Source organism: Netta rufina (assembly GCF_964035555.1).
Source record: "Netta rufina genome assembly, chromosome: 15".
Lineage (NCBI taxonomy): Eukaryota > Metazoa > Chordata > Aves > Anseriformes > Anatidae > Netta > Netta rufina.
In genome coordinates, this window is record NC_140138.1 from 10,626,040 (window position 1) to 10,642,912 (window position 16,873).

At 39.1% G+C, this 16,873-nt stretch overlaps 1 protein-coding gene across 1 annotated transcript in view; it reads left to right on the forward strand.

Moving 5' to 3' along the window:
- Window positions 1-859: 859 nt before the first annotated feature.
- Window positions 860-16,873, forward strand: part of OTOA (otoancorin) — a gene marked incomplete at both ends in the record, with an annotated part of 31,898 nt that continues 15,884 nt past the window's right edge. The window contains 19 exons of the mRNA XM_084296166.1: window positions 860-938; window positions 1,284-1,312; window positions 1,404-1,434; window positions 1,528-1,555; window positions 2,422-2,509; window positions 3,994-4,125; window positions 5,242-5,477; window positions 5,679-5,782; window positions 7,481-7,587; window positions 8,033-8,172; window positions 10,639-10,762; window positions 11,196-11,411; window positions 11,950-12,114; window positions 12,427-12,567; window positions 13,165-13,220; window positions 13,556-13,673; window positions 14,025-14,098; window positions 15,214-15,358; window positions 16,171-16,361. Of these exons, the coding sequence (XP_084152292.1) occupies window positions 860-938; window positions 1,284-1,312; window positions 1,404-1,434; window positions 1,528-1,555; window positions 2,422-2,509; window positions 3,994-4,125; window positions 5,242-5,477; window positions 5,679-5,782; window positions 7,481-7,587; window positions 8,033-8,172; window positions 10,639-10,762; window positions 11,196-11,411; window positions 11,950-12,114; window positions 12,427-12,567; window positions 13,165-13,220; window positions 13,556-13,673; window positions 14,025-14,098; window positions 15,214-15,358; window positions 16,171-16,361 (2,204 nt within the window). The remainder of the gene's footprint in view (window positions 939-1,283; window positions 1,313-1,403; window positions 1,435-1,527; window positions 1,556-2,421; window positions 2,510-3,993; window positions 4,126-5,241; window positions 5,478-5,678; window positions 5,783-7,480; window positions 7,588-8,032; window positions 8,173-10,638; window positions 10,763-11,195; window positions 11,412-11,949; window positions 12,115-12,426; window positions 12,568-13,164; window positions 13,221-13,555; window positions 13,674-14,024; window positions 14,099-15,213; window positions 15,359-16,170; window positions 16,362-16,873) is intronic.

The following is a 16,873-nucleotide window of genomic DNA, read 5'->3' on the forward strand; positions in this document are numbered from 1 at the left end:
ATCAGTGACGGCCTGGTGCAAAGCTCTGGGAGTCCCATTACTGCTCTTCCTTCCAGTTCATTTAGCTTTTGGTGACCTTCATGCTGCACAGCACAAGGCAGCAGGGATAGCAGAAGCTACTAAACCACGTATTTCCCTAGAAACTACGACCCGGCCAATGCTGGAAAAATTGATGGTGTACTTCTTGTGAGTACAAAGACCGGAGGTTTGAGCAGTCTAAATGAAGTGGCGTGGTCATGAACCCACGTGTTGCCTTTCTACTTCTTCGGAAGGGCACAGGTGTATTTGTGGGGCTCTCTGCAGAGTGATGGCATGAGGGAGGCGTGGAGCACTTGGCACTGATGTGGGAGGCCAGGCCATGGTACGGATCGGAGCTCTGCCAGTGGAAGGTCCCAGGGCTGCTCTGCAGTGGTCATACAGGCAATTCCACAAACTAGGGAAGGCTTTGGGATTGTTTGAAGTTCAATTTCTTTTTTCGTTCTATTTCTTTTTATATGATTTTTTTTTTCTAACTAAATTGCATTTAAGTCATATTTAGTTGGAATGTGACTTAGTAAGGAAACAGTGCTGCTAAGAAGAAAAGTAGAAGAGCTGTTTGGTAAGAGGGAATGAAACCTGGCTGCACACATACACCTAGTAGGCTTGTATAAAGCATATCTCTATCCTGGAAAAAGGTCTAAATGGATAGCTTGGGAGCAAGCACTTTTAGATCGTTCTGATCTCAGTCTGCACTCCATAGGTTATGCTGGCTCTACTTGATAGCTATGGAAGTTTGGGTTGAATACTGCGTTTTGACTTTGTTCTTTTAATTTTCCTTTTCACTCCAAATATCTTCTGATTCTAATAAACACTAGAAGAAATGCCCAGACTTCTGAAGATATGTTTCTTATTGATATTAACGAGTCCTGCTGAGACTACGCACAGTCAGAACTCTGAAGGTAAGACCAGAAATCCTGTCTGAGGGATGAATTCTGTGTGGATGGAAAAAGCTGTATGTAGTAAAATAGATGCAGTGCTATTTAGTAAGTAGGACCGTATCCTCTGCTCTCTTGGCTTCATGGAGCTATGCCAGCAAAGAATTTAGCCAAGATTGCTTATTAAACAGTAGCCCTTTATTTTCAGTGTTTTTCTATAAATACTTTTAATCAAAGCTGCATTGCATGTGTGAAAGTAAATTATAGGTGTGTATATATAGTTTGATATCTTCATGACAAACATTTTTGTGTGGCAATTGAATGGTAAAATGTTAAATCAACTTTTAGTAATGGGATAATCTTTTACAGATTTGCCTCCGTTATTACAAAAAGCTGTGGTTAGTATTTTTATTTGATCTTTCTAATAACATTTTGTCACATAATCTAAAAATAATACCCAGTCACATATATTTATCTTTTTTTCCTTAGGAGGAAGTAATAACTGGGAAATATCTGAATGGTAAAATGCAAAATTGTTCCCACTTCTGTTTCTAAAAGGAATTAAAACTCAATATGTCACTATAACTGTTTCTGTTCAATTTTTCATGTATAGCTCTCCTTGATATACTTCATTTTCAGAGGTAATGTATTACTCTCACCATTTTGATTTTAGGTATCATCTTGCACTTCATATACAATGTGTTTCATTTCCACAAACGCTGGAACATTATGGATGGAATAAAATGGGCTTGTGATTACTTTGATTTAGATCTCCTGTGAGGAGTATTTTGTCCTAATGAGGAAAAAGCCATTTTTCATGATAAAACAAAAAACCTTGCATTGAATGAGGCTGAGAATATAAATACACGCTACACTTTTCAAAAACTTTGATAATCAGTTTTGTTCATATGTTTCAGAATGGCTTTCTAAGGAAATTAGGTGCAGTTCCAGCTTTCTGTCCCACTCCATCCCATATCCATTCCTTTTCCTCCAGCTTCTGGCAATTTTTGAATTATTTTCTAATTCTGTCTAAATTTGAAAGAGCAATAAAAGCCTCAAAGACAATTCTACCTTTCTGAAACTCAATGGCTGGGTAAAGAAGAAAAACATTGAAGATGCTGCTGGGGGAAAGGCAGTAAAAATGAGTCCCCATACTTTCTTTCTATAAGCAGATCAGGGCAGGCAGAACAAGGTGCCAGGAGTACTTCTAGAGCTCCCAAATAGCCACTGGAGATGGTATTAATGGCAACAAGTCAGAAAACTGAGATTATTGTGGGGCAAGTGGAGTTAGATAAAGAAAAACTTAATTGATTTCTCATCCAGCTATTAATTTTTATTGCATTAAATATATTGGCTATTAATCTGGTTAGGCCAAAAAGCTGAATACTTGTGTCATTATGTTGATAGTGACACTGTTTGCTTCTCCTGTTTTTGTTTTGTCTTGTAATCAGCCATTTTACATGTTGTATGATTTTACTGGCATTTTTGGTCCTGTTTTCTGTTGCAGTTCTAATGCCTGGACAGCAGATACGCTTACAAAAGTTATGGCATATTTTCATGCCCAAGATGTTGTATTTACTCTTAGCAGCCTGCAGGTTTGTGACATTTAAAATACATCCAAATTCTTATTTTGAAAGGATTTTTTAATTAATAAGCAACTTATCTCCACAGCCAAAGCTAGTTTGTTAATAGAGATAATTAATATGACTGTAGCGTAGCAGAGAAACAGGAAATAGGAATAGCTCCCCCCCAAGATTGCAGCAGTATGCAAGGACTAAATCACAAGAAGATCTTCTTGTATCAGCTCTGATGGAAAGCAGAAATTTGGAGTTTTCAGGCCATGTTTGTTTCTGAATTGTGTGTATGCACGTGCTTTTTTTTCCTCCAAAAAATTGAAGGTTTCTCACAGATTTTGACTGTGGCTGTAATTTGCATTGCTTCTTATGGAATGAGAACCTCCAGAGCATCCTACAAAACACTTCCATCTTGTGAGGCTTTTCTGAGCTCTGTTTTCTGTAAGCTGTCAGTGACGTAGGTAAAAAATTGTTTTTCTTTATCCTGTGTCATAATGATTGGTTAGGGGCCAAATCCCCCAACTTCACCAGGTTAAGTGGACCCGTAGCCTGCTATCCCAGACATGGAGCTTTTCTCCTCCCTCCACACACACACTCTGAAAAATGAAAATGCCAAATGTGCAACCTTGGGCTTCGTACCCAAAGCCCACAGCTCTGCAGTTCTGCAGCACCAAAATCTACTCCTAAGTCTTGTTTCACTGCTGCTGCTCTTACAAACCTGCACGACACTGACACCACCTCTTCATATTTCCTCTTGATGTCTTTAAAATTCACTTATACAGATGAATTTTATTATCAGTTTAAGGCTGTAATCAGCCCTGAACTCTCCAGCCAAACAAGGTCCTAGCTGTATTAATATGTGGTGGTGGCCATGCTAAGACAGCAAAGGAGGACAGCATTGACTCAAATTCCTAACCAATTCTGAAATAACTCTGGTGGGAATTAGAAGAGATTTTCTCCAGTCTGGTGCTAATGAGCCTTACAGTGTTTTCTGTTTCTATGCTATAATTCCCCTTAGAGTTTTAAAACAGGCACAAGGTTGTTAGCTGGTAATGCAGTTTGATGTGAGAGGGGAGATTCTCGCCTTATGACCTGGTACAAGCTTTGCCTCCCATTTAATTGCACATTTCCTTCCTTTTTTAAGTAGTAATAATATGCACACAGTACCACATGTTCTGAGATCTTTAAAAGGTTCATTTGCAGAAAAGCATTATTACCCTTGTTTTTATGAAGGGAGAAACAGACATTTTTGTTAAATAGCTCACTGTAGAGCACTTGTTAATACACCGGGAATAGCCTTTAAAAATGGTTTTCAGCATTGCATTTAGATGCAGTTTTCAGTTTACGTTTTGTGTTGAGGATGGTTACTCTAGTCATTGACAACGTGGACAATACAGAAAGCTAAACACTTATTCCTCAAGTGGAGATTTTCAGGGATTAAAAGATGCCCCTAGTAGAATACTGTGAGCTTTATGTTTATTGTGCATATTTTTTTTACACTTCAGATGTCCATACAAAGTTACTTGCAGAACCTTTTATACCAGCCTAGGCAGCTGCTGTCTGCGTTTCAGCAGCTTGATCAGCAGCAGTTCCAGACTGCAATGAAGTGCCTCTTCAACAGCAGAAAGGACCATCTTGTAAGTCACTACCTGAGAAACAAAAGCTGCTGTCAAAGGCTTAGATAAAGGGGAAGGGACCGGACCAGGGGTCTTATTGTGTACGTTGTGCTGTTACTTGGCAGGATTGGAGCAGGTTGCAGTAGCCCCTCTCCTTAGGTCAGTGTCTAAAGGTTTGGTGCCCAATCCAAGTGTACATTTGCTCTAAACCCAGTGGAGAAAGGTGCATCCCCAGAGAATGACCTACCTTCCTGCACAGATATTACTGGGAGAGTAGGACAAGTTGTTCTCTGAGAGTGTCTGCTTCTCTACGTAGGCTAGAAAGAGAGGCAAGATGACTAACGAAGGTGAAATTAGTTATCTTGTTATAGCACCATACAAGCAAATCATGAGGCAATTTGGAGGGGAAGCAGTGTAACACGTTTTGCTTGCCCCTGTGGTGTGTTCTGTGGGTGACCCATCTTCAACAAATGCAAAACCAGCGAGCACCCCCCAGAGAGGTGGCCTGCAGAGGGGCTCACCACCCCTGGGGTAGGATAGTGGCCTTGCAGGTGACAGCACCTGGCATCCTCCCTGTGGGCCTCCAGCATGGGTGTCACTGCAGGGCTGCAGACTAACGTGGGACAAAGGCAGAGCATTTCTCTGGATGTGTGAGGTGACTGCCCAGGACAAGAGCTGGATGCTCCACTACTCAAGCAGTGGAGGTGCAGCTCTTGCTGGCTAAGCACACAGATGGGAGCCAGAGCAGCAGAGCAGGAGCCCTGTCAGTACGCTGTGAATTTTGTCTTCTCAAATGGTGCACCCTGTTGTTCCAAGACCACTAATAGCAGTGACAAGTCACCAGACCTTGGACTATCAGCTCTGACCATGCTGTCATAGACACACCAGTCTGTGAGGAGGAAAAAAAAAAACAAGTGATCCATTCCCAGCCAGCTTGGCTTTATTACCTGGGCTTGTTTCTTCATGTGCCTGATCCTCTTGGAGGGACTCTTTGTAGTAACAGCTGCAAGAAATACTGCACGGGAAAAGATCTGTTCTAGAGATGCCGACATACTAAATTGTATATGAAATAATACCCATACCATTCTAGTATCCTTTCATTTTTCTAGGTTCATTTTAACCCTGTGTTGCTTGCAGGAAGTGGGAAATGTTGTTCTTGATTGGAAAAACACTAGGGAGAGAATTTTCCAAAGCCCAGGAGTGAACAGGACCTTGTTTCTTATAACACTGGAGAAATGCTTTCTGGCCCTGAGGGCTATGGACTGTGTGGCTATCCTAAGCCAGATTTTGCACATGTCAGCAGTGAACTATCTCCAACCTGATGTCATTGGGAACCTCCCAAAAGTTCTGCAGGAGGATGCTTTCAGAAACTTGTAAGCCATTTATTTTTCCAGTCATCACAATTAGTACTATGTAGCATTTGCTGACTGTAAAAAGAGATTTCTATTTGGTCTCGCTTTTGTCAGCTATAGCTTTCTGCTTTTATCTTGTTGTTTCTAAAAACATTTGGTCATGTGTTGCTTTTTTAAAAAAGTTTACTAATTAGTGAATTAATATGCCATTGTGTCACTTAGATCAACAGTATTCAAGGACCTCTATGACAAAACCTCAGCAAACACACAGAAAGCTCTGTATGGCTGGATGAGGGAGATTCTACAAAAATCCTATAACACGAGTGGTATGTTATGTACAAAGTGTTTTCTTGCTTATCATAAGAAAATAAGTCAACAAAAGGCCTCTCCATTGAATTGGTTCCCGAATTTAGCATAGGACTGTTAAAGAGTAGCTGTCTTGAATACTTTTGCTGCAGAATACAATAAACAAACTGTATTGTTCGCAACAAATAGCTCTCCAAAGACATTTGTTCTTCACCTCTTCTGCACAGAGCTGTGTACCAAGTTCCTGTTCCAAGTTGCTTTTTCTAAGACTTAAATAGGATACAGTCATCAGGCACTTTGCACAGGTGTGCTGCTCACTTCTGAACTTGTGCTCAGACTAGAGTCTGTCTGGGAGCACATTAGCCAACACACAATTTAATATGTGTGTGTATATATATGTGTGTGTGTGCAGGAAGCTGCAAAATGCAAAAATTCTACTGCACGTGACACTGCCTTACACAGAAAAGGGACAAAGATGAAACCAAAGTGGATTCAATCCAGTTTTATGCATTTTCTTACCTTTGTTCACCTGGCTAATGTCTCTTAATTAGATTTGCCACAGCAGGGACAGTGCTGGGAGTGTTCCACGAGAGAGCTGTAATACAGTACCACTGACATGTCAAAGCGAGCACTTGGGTTTCACCAAATTCACCAAACATTGCAGTGTATATTCTTCCTGTCCCTCTGGAAATCAAATTCAAAATTCCCACTTGCTTCAGTGGAGCAAAATCTGGCTTCTGAGAGCATGGCTATTTCAAAATATCAGTGTAAAGCATAAAGTTGTGGAGGAGAAGTTCACAACACTGTGATGATGCATGCCATCGTGTGCTAAGCAAAGACGCAGGACTTGCCCGATGGTACTCAGTAGTCCTGTGAAAATCCCACAGCATCAGACATCATGGTTCATGCCTGAAGGTAATAAAAGATCTCTCAGCTCAGAAGGGACTGAGAATTACCATGCCTCTCTTAAGTCCTGCTTGGTCTTTCACGTGCAAAGCAGAGCAGGTATGGTGAAGGTACGGCATCATGTTGAGCATCCAAGTTAAGACACTTTTGGAGAAAACACCATCTTTGAAGCTCAGAGTACCCAGCTAGTCTGTAAATGCTTTATTCTTAGGAATCCTGTTTTCATTTTAAATACTTTGAGAGAACATTACTAAATGAATCCCATTTCTTAACTGTTAGGCAGTATTTTGTATTTTTGCCAAACTTTTTCCATATAAGTATATGAATGAATGATTTTTAATTTTCTGTTATCGCTATTACATATTGCTTAAATACGCGGTATCATCACTAATAACATATATCAGGTGTTTAAAAAGTATCGTGCCTTCCTGGTGTTCTTCAATAATATATTTGATTAGGAAAACCAAGTTTAAAAAATGCTGCTCCATACTTAATGCTAGTGGTGTAATTTTTCCAGTCCCATACTTTATCCATTTCTGTTTCAACAACATAAAACATTGATCATTTTCATATGAGAAAATTAGAAACATTTGCAATGCTATTTTGTTTCCATAAAAAAAAGTATGATTTCATAAAAATGTGGTGCTAAAAACCAGCCAATGCAGGGAACATGACTCTCTGCTAAGCATTTTTCTGATTTGCAGGTATTTTTGTTTGTTTACCGATAATTGTACCCAATACTGGGTACAATACATTTGAAAAAAACGATGACTTGCCAAACATTTTAGTGAGTATTTATTTGTACAAAACAGAGTTCAATGAATCAGCTTCATGGGTCAGTGCAGAAAATTTGTGGATTTTGGGACGATACATGGTTCATCTGCCTTTAGAAGAAATTCTGAAAATTAGTCTCAATGAAGTAAGTAAAAAAAAAGATATGGTTGGATCTATCTTTGTCCAGTTACGTCAGCTACAAACAGTATAAATAAATGTAAACTTAAACATGAACAAGAAATCTATATACTTGAATTTCTTAAATATGATTATTAAAATAAATATAATGGGAATTCAAATTCATTGTCAACCAAATATTCCTCTCTTTTGTAATTCAAAAGGACTATCATTGATATGTAATTATTTATCCGCATTGGGCTTCTGTGACTTGTACCGAAAGATGTGGGACCAGTGATATTTGACAGTTCAACAGAGAATCATTCATTCAGTGTTGCCTTCAAAAACTGTTATCCAAATCTATCCTCCTTTCTGTAAAACATAAATGGGATCAATTAATTTATAGTGTCAAACATCTTATTAGATGCAATCACTTCCTAATCCTCATGCATGATTTTGTTTGCATTGATCAGATAAGACTATTCATTAGCTACGACAATGCAACAAAGCAGTTGGACACAGTGTATGATATCACACCAGAGCTTGCACAAGCTTTCCTGGAAAGAATAAACTCATCAGGATTTGACATGAGAAACACTTCAACTATCTACAGGCAAGACTGATTTTTTATTTTTTTTTCTGGCTGTGTATGGAAAGAATAAGTAAGAAGAAAAGAAAGAAGTATAAGCAGTAAATAGCTGATGAGTTTGTTGATGTGGCATAGCTTTTTCCTTCTAGCAGAAAAATCTAGGCTGAAATCCAACCCTGGTTAGCAACAGTGAAGAACTGCTATTTTATGAATTTTGGATATGAGCCTAATTAGCTGATGCTTTGTCTCCAGCTCTGCAGCGAGGAGTTGTCTGTAGTATCAGTAAGAGGACCACAGCAGTGTCTGGGGGACCGAGTCAAAACTGTTGTTGTATGGTACAGCAGTAAAACAAATTGGGATGACAGGACACAAGCTGCCTTGGGTGTTCATATCACAGCAGATATTTTGTGGAAATTGTGTTACAGTTAGGATTTGAGGAGGAAATCTTAGCTCACACCAGCCACGGTTGCAGGTGGTGTCCACTTGGTGGTGTCACCAGAAGGGTTGCCCATCCTTGTCCACTTTGCAAGTGATCCTATTGAGCAGAGATGAGCAATGGTTAGATGTTTGCAACTTTTATGTGTGCAAGCAGGAAACTGCACTTTTAGGGCTCTCAAATTAGCACTTTTTTTTTTAATTTACTTTAACAATAAAAAAAAAAGCCAGCTTTTATTCATAAATACGTAGTGAGCATGAGCTACCTGCAGGAGAGTGCTGTGCTCTGCATTTACATTTGCGCTGTCATGTAAGTGGATGTATTTAGTCCCAAGACACCACTTTCTGGAGTTATTTGTAGTCTCCTTGGGGAATACCTTAGAGGTATAAAATAATGGAGAATATGCTTTATGACTTCAGAGCTCCTGTCTTTATTGCAATGTAACTCATTGACTTCCAAGAAGTGTTGTTGGTTGTCAGGGATGTAGGCGACAAAAGAATTATACTCACTGTCTAGATTTCATGTCAGAAATTTTTAAAGTGATTTTATCACCCATGAGAGGTGCCAGATTGTCACCAATGAGAGAAATACCATGCTCCATAATCCTTAATATATTCCATTTTCCCAACACACTTATTTTATGTTACTCATTTTAACCATACTGATGATTTAAATGCACTTTTACTTTTAAGAAGTAGCATTATTCATTACTGCCAATCCCAAAGGAGACAAAGAACTCTTGGTGGTTATGCAATAATGCATCAGAAGGTAATTATTTGTTATAAAAGTGCAGTTATAATGTTTCTTTGATTTATATGTTAGTTTGATGATGTCCCATGAATTCAGATGGGCTGCAGAAGCACTAGTTTGTTATATCACTAGGCTGGTTGTTGTTGAGGGACATGGGAAACTAAAAGCTGAGACTTTGTACACAGCAGATTTTTTTTTGTTGTTTTTACGAACTTTGTGGCTGCAGCATTGTCCACTGTTGATCTAGGTTGTGGGCATTTGAACTCTGCCTACACCTGCATCCTTGAATTGGAAAAAACACAGACTGCAGCATGTGAGTTGTGCTTTGCCCTTATCTTTGCAAGTTCTTGTCTTGTATAAGTTATGAAAGCAAAGGCCAGGAGTTTTCAGGGACAAGGGAGTGATTCAGGCTTCTTACAAACTAATTCATTACCACTGCTTTAAAGTTTCAAGTCCAGAGAGAGTGATGCACAATTCAGAGCCCCTTCAGTGCAGGGCTGTAGGAAACAGCAACAAATATTCCCAAGGCACAAGTCAGGAGGCCATGTACAGCAGGTGCTAGCCCTTGGTGGTGTGAAGATATCTGCCCACTGACTACAGCCGTGGTTGTACTTTACAGAGGTTAATGAAAATGCCAAGAAATAGTAGAGGTAGTGTGGAGACAAACGAGCTCCTCATCTGGTTCACAACACAGCCTTACTGTGCTGGTACAACTGAGGCGATGAACCACAGCACATTGAATCCATCCAAGGGCCTGTCATAGGGATAAAGAAATATGTTTGGTGAGAAGTACAGTAGGCTTCCTTTCAACCTGAGACAACAGAGAGGCTATGCAATGCTCTAGCTGCTGTGCCACCACATGAATGAGTTGTGTTACTTGTGAAATCCAAGCAGGATTTGAAGTAGAGTTCAAAGTGTACACTCAATCCAGATAAGAACTCAGCAAGCCACTTCAAGACTTATTAATAGCCCTCCATCCTTTTCAAAGTGGAGATCATACTGCCAATTCTGCCAAGGGCAGTGGAGTCTAGTAACTGGGAAAATCCAGGAATGGACAAATGGAACAGTGAAACTTAAATTTTTGACAGCACAAACATGAGTAGAGTTTAGCTAACTACAGAGAATAGTGCAAGTCTCTCATATCCACATTTCAGGCCAAGTAGAGTTTTAAAGATCGTTTCTTAAAGTGTTAGTGACAAACAAATGACTTAACTTTGGAGCACAAGCAGGACATACCGTATTTCATGTTCCTGAGAGTGACAGCTTTTATTTCAGAAGCTAGCTAATGTATTTCTTCCATATAGGCTAGGTTTGTTGGTTTGCTTTTATGATGACATGGAACAGATGGATGCCGCTGTGGCCCGGGCTTTGCTTCATCAAATGATTAAATGCAATCAATTGAGAGGTTTCCAGGCCGAGGTTCAAAAGGTGGGTAACGTGTTCATGCGTTTCTCCTATTCCTGAAAACAGGAGGAGGGACTTCTTGAATTCAGAACAAAACAGAACAAAAAAACAAAACAAAAAAAAAAAAAAAAAAAAAAAAAAAACACGAAGAGAGAGTGGAAAAATTACTGGGATCTAAGAAAAAAAAAAAAAGTGGTTCTTGAGTGCATGATGCAAAGAATAAAAGTCTTTTCTTTTTTTTTTCCCACACAGTGTTCATTCTTTTCTTGTTCCGTTTCTTCCATATTTCTTTGACAACTGTGGTTCTAGTTTTGGATTTTTATGGACTGTATGGTCACTAAATGCTTGCCAATGTCTATTCCAAAAACTCTAGTTAAAGTTTTGGGTGATAATTGGAAATTTGTTCTTGGCAGACTTTTGTTTCCCATCTGTTTTTTTGTTTGTTTGCTTGCTTTAGCTCAAATCTCAGCTCCTGAATATTGCTATGCAGAACCAGACTTTGAATGATATCCTTGGATCGCTGTCAGACGCTGTGGTTGGACTGACTTCAGGTCAACTGGAATCTTTGTCACCTGAGGCTGTTCATAATGCTATTGCGACACTAAACCAAGTCTCTGGATGGGCAAAAAGCCAAGTTATGATTTTATCCAGTAAATACCTCTCTTATGAAAAGGTATCTCTGATATAGCTTTCCCATCTTCTCGTTTTAATTAGTGAAATGTCTTTTTTCTTAACAATAATTGTAGATTTTGAGAAGTTTAGTATCAGTATGACACTTTTTATAGTACTGTTAGTGGTTAGAAGTTTTTGTTTAAATCAAGTAACAACATTCAAAACTGTAGCCTAAAGTAATTTCCTAGTGACATGGAGAATGCCTATTTGCGTTTGGCAGTTGTATATATTATTTTGTTTGTATTGCTGCTGCATGCAGCAGAACTTGCATGATCAAAGATCTCAGACTATATATTCAAATATACCATAATGGAAGGAATCAGGCTGCTCCCTTTCAAAATAAAGGAGCCTCTGGAAAATGGTTGCATTTGTTCTGTGGACAGTCTTGTCTGGATTGAAAAATATCAGAAGAAAGTACATCCCTAGGCAAGAAAGACATTAAATATTCAAGAAAAGTAGTTTTGATTTATTAACTTCCACTTTTAATGTGTCTGCTGTACACAACCCAGATAACTTTGTTTCCTCTGTTATGTCTGCAGGTTTTATTTTATAATGTTAGTCAAATGGGTGCATTGGTAACTGGTATTAGCACCCAGTCATTCTACAGGATGAACCCAAAGGAGCTTTCTCAGGTCATTCGAGGCACAATATCCCAACACTCACCAGACTTATCACCTGCACAACAACAAGGGATCCTCAGGAAGGTACCTGTGTAGCAGGTTCTCTTTGTGCAAAAGCATAATAAAGCATAATATGCAGAGCATGATTTAAAATCTTATCACTGAGATGTGGGTTTAACTCAATGGTTAATCTTTCTAGTGTTGTGTTTTTTTTTTTTTTCTGGATAAGAAGTCTGTTTTGAAGGCTCTCTCTAGCTTAGTCTATGGCTTTTCTTAATATTGGCAAGTTTTTCTTTTATCCTCTTTAGAGAAATATTATACAGAATAGAAAGTCAGATCCTGTAATTCTAAGCATAAGTTCTGAAATGTCATGTGTTTGTCTCTTCCGCTTTTTAGATGGCTTCATCTAGAGATTTTTCTTCACCAGTCACAGATATACAAGGGGCTTTCTTTAGAGAAATATCTCTTCCTGATTTATGGAAAGAGAATGGATATAATTCTTCAGTGATGAAAGAAAAAGAACTAAGAAGAAGCCAGGTAAAAAGCATTATGAGCTTTCCATTCCACTGCGATTTAGTATGATGGGAGAACAGGAAAAGTGTTGTAATGGATGTGTGTTAAAGGAATGTAGGCAAAAGGAAGGAACAGCTGCACATGCGTTTTCGTGTAAGCAGCTAGTGGTCACTTACAGCCTGGCAGTATTCTAAGTCAATATAGTGGAAAGAAAAGCATTCATGTTCTGAGTTTTAGTATCTTAAAGTTTCTGCCATAAATTCTCTTTCTGGTGCTGTGTATACTAGATGCTTGCATGTACGACCAGTCCTTTGGCTCTTTCCAGAGACGGAGGGTTGGACCAGATGACCTCCAGATGTCCCTTTAAACTTAAAAAAATTTTATTCTGTGGTCATGTTCCACAAACATGTTTAACATCATCCCACAGTGCCAGTCACTGATATCTTATGAAGAACAGGTTCACCACTGGATGTCTGCCAAACTTTGTTGCTGGCCAGGCTGGACCCCAGAAATGCCTTTAGGGTACATAAGAGCATTAAGTAAACAAAAACCTTGCAGTAGTTATTGTATCTTGCAACTGCATTACCAATGTTTAACTTTGTGTGGTGGTTTTTATTTCAGGCTTTATATCTGTACAAGTTATTGTCTAAGAAGAGCTCTCCTGTTGATCTCCTAAGGTATGAATGATAGTCTCTTTTTGGAAAGGGTTTAAGTCTAGATCTGTGATCAAAACAACTTTGAGGTAAACGCTGTGGTTATTTTGTACTGTTTTGTTTATTCATTCCTTGGTACCACAAGATAACTTATCTTCTTCCTTAAAAAGGGTCTCCAAATCCAAATCACTGCACTGCAGAGGTATTGTTTTGTTGTTGTTTTCTTTTGACAGCCTTCAGATTACAAGGAAGAGAAGGAAGGTGGTTGTAGAAACTAAACCTTAGGTCATTGTTGTGGTGAGTAAGGACTGAATTCTGCTAAAAATACTGAAAAATTTGAACTTTGCTTTCCCTATCAGCACAGGACAGCTTGTGAAAGGAGTGACTTGCCAGTTGATTGAAAGTATGGGCACAGACTTTTTTTTAAGCCATTTTAAATTCTTTGAAAAGAACCTTCATCTGCTTTCTCCATATCAGGTAAGACCAAAAAAAGCCATTTCATTTTTCACTTAGGAATTGCAAGAAGTTTCTACAGTCATTCCAACTTGCTAATCCATGAATAATCTGTCTGAATATATATATATATATATATATATATATATATATATATATATATATAAAACTTTTGGAAAGATGCAAACACTCCTATGCACCCAAATATAGGGTGTTTTATCTCTGATGTCTGCAAAAAGTAAAATCCTCTGTAAAAAGAAAAACGTTCTCTGTGAAGATAACATGCAGTCTTCTATATGCTAATTTACAAGTCATATTTCAGTTCTTCCTCAAAAATAACAAATACTTAAGATCTTAATTTTCTGTTACTTTTAGGTTAATTGTTTGGCTTGGAAATTTTGGAAAGCCTCCAATACATCCATTCCTCCCTTCCTCTTGCTGGTGCTGCCGTAAGTTACGTTTTACTGTATCGTAAGTTAGCGCATCCATAGTAGAACATTCGCAGTAGTCCTTGTGAGCACTTTTTTAATGACCTCTTCAGTCCTGGGAAAGCCAGTAAGTCAGATAAAAGATAATATGTAAAAAGTGATTGCTGACTGCAGCCAAAGTCTACGTCAAGTGAAAGCTGGTAACGCCTGGTGTCTTTTAGCATACCCTGTTTTTGTCCCAATTGTGAATTCCTTTGCATCCTTGAAATCAGACCCCCTTGAAGCATGCTCTGTGCAGAGTGAATCACAGCGATACGGCAGCAATGGAAAAGTTTGTTATGCTATAAAACAGTTTACAGTGTTTCTGATAACTGCTGAAATAAAGGGGATCATTGAGTGGGTTGTCATGAGTGTCTTGTTGAGAATCAAAAAACGAGCTTAAATATAGTTTACGCTGGATTTTTTTCTTTGCATTTTTGTTGTGGTTTTTTTTTTTTTCCTATACTGTGAGACTTTTTTTTTTGGGGGGTGGGGGGTTGCTTGATTATTTTTTTTTTAATATTCCACTTAGTTCCACTTACTTTTTTTTATGGTGTTTTTTTTTTTGAAAGCAGAGATGCAAGATAAAGCCATCACGTTGCTGCCCGAGAGTACTGTTCTGTGTCATTAGAAACATTTCAGTATGTTTAGAAACATTCTTTGTTAGTTAGAAAAATTTTGCATGATGTAAGTAGTCAAGCTTTTCTTCCTCAGAAAAAAACTAACAATCTTACCTTGATAGGAACTGCTGAGCTGTAACTCCTCACATGTGAATTCTCCTTTTTCTCTTTCTTTTTTCACACCTGCTGAAAGAGATAAAATGGTATGAGAACTATTATTTTGCAAGAATATTTTTAACGAATTTAAGAAAAACCTGATCAGAAGTGAGAAAATAAAATGGTTCTATTTAAAAAGGCATTAATTTTATTTAAAATGTGTCGAGGATTAATTGCAACTTTTCTGGCCTGCCTAGTTTATCATTTTTCAAGTTCAGGATTGCCTCTGAATTTTTTCAGTCTCCACAGATTTTATGGATGTGGTTTTGGGCACCTGAGGGTCAGGTTTGCATTCCGATACCATTTTAATTCTTTTGGCAGGGTTGAGTACCTGGACTATGTTTCAGGCCCCCTGTGTGTCCCTTTCATTGAAAGCCTTGGGAAAACTGAGGTGGACCTCTTGAATCCAAGCCTTCACAAAAAAGATGCTGTCCTGCAGAAAGTGCAGGAGTGCTTGGTAGGCATGGTTTGGGGGGGGGGGGGGGGGGGGGGCAGTCAGTGGCAGAGGGGGAGCTGCACAGAAGTCGTCTGTAATTAGCCACTGATAGTTCCAAACTCAGTGAGAGCTGCTGATTAGCTTTGTCTCCCTTTATTGTCATATGGTGCATCACAGTCATACCGCCTGCTTGTACTCTCCAATCGGCACGCAGATGCTTGTGTTCTTCTGTAGATAGAGCCTGTGCCTTTGGTTGATGTTTTCAGCTCTGTGTTTGTGTATCTGGCATATTTTGTGGCTTCTGCCACCAAAGAGCTGCAGCATTTACCATTTTTTAGGGAAAACTAGTTCTTGATGTAGCTGTGATTATTCATGTCCTTGTACATACAAACCAGCTGTATAATCCCTTGTGTTTTGGCTAGAGAAATCCCACAGAGTGAAGCTTTGTGATAGCAAGAACTTGTGGCCCCTTTGCCATGCAGGGCCATGTGAGGACTCTCCTATCTAGCAGAATTGCACAGCTCCTGCACTTGTTGGGTGGTCACCTGGAGATTGTGGCAGGAGATTTAGTTTTAATTATTTTTTAAGTGTAGTTCAATATGAAATAAACAAAGAATGCTTATTAAATATCAAATGCTTATTAAATATCACCAATTTTGTTGGTAAGAGCAAGAAGTATAAAGTGGCTTCAACAGAAACTATAGATTAAGTTGCCAGTTCAAACTGTTGTGTCTTTGTTCCTTAGAGGATCACAAAGCTTAAATGTGTTTTGATGCAGCCAAGTGATACAGGGCAAGAGCCAAGATTAGCTCTGCCAACAAGGTAAACGCTTCTTGTTTCAGAATGGTTCCATTGCTGATGAATATGATGTTGACCTACTTGGAAACCTAATCTGCCACTTACCTCCAACCTTTCTACACGACAGAATGTCCCTCAAGGCAATGGCAGCAGCCCTTCATCAATTCAAACTCTGCCAACAGCTCAGCCATGAGCAGAAGACTGAAATTAAATACAAACTCCTTGAGTTATATGGGTAAGGTATTAGGTATACCACCCTGCTTCTGCTGAAGGTTAAGGCATGCAAGGTATTAAGGCAGTGCTCTTTGCTCACTAGAATGACATTTCTGTTCTGGTGTGTAATGTGATAGCTGTGGAACAAACTACAGCCCCAGGGACACTCTGAATGAGTTAAGTCCCAGAGAAAAAGGAGAGAAAGCGTAACAGTTGAGGGAGCGGCAGGCAAAGAGAATCTGGCATGGCAAGAGCAAGGGTGTTACTGGCAAGGCATGGCCAAGGAATGCAAAGAATTCTCACACTCAGTGCACTGGTGTGAGAAGAGAAATAAAGACAACCTGTGGCAAAGGGAGAGAGCCAGAAGAGGAAGCAGAGGGATGTAAAGTTCAACCAGGTGAAGCAACAGAGCGGAAAGCATGTTGGATGTCATTAATGACTCAGATTATGAGGCTGGTTCGAACCACGCTGCTGTATCAGTCATGCAAAAAGCAAAGTTGTCCTCTGGCGAGGACATACCATCTGTCTCTTACA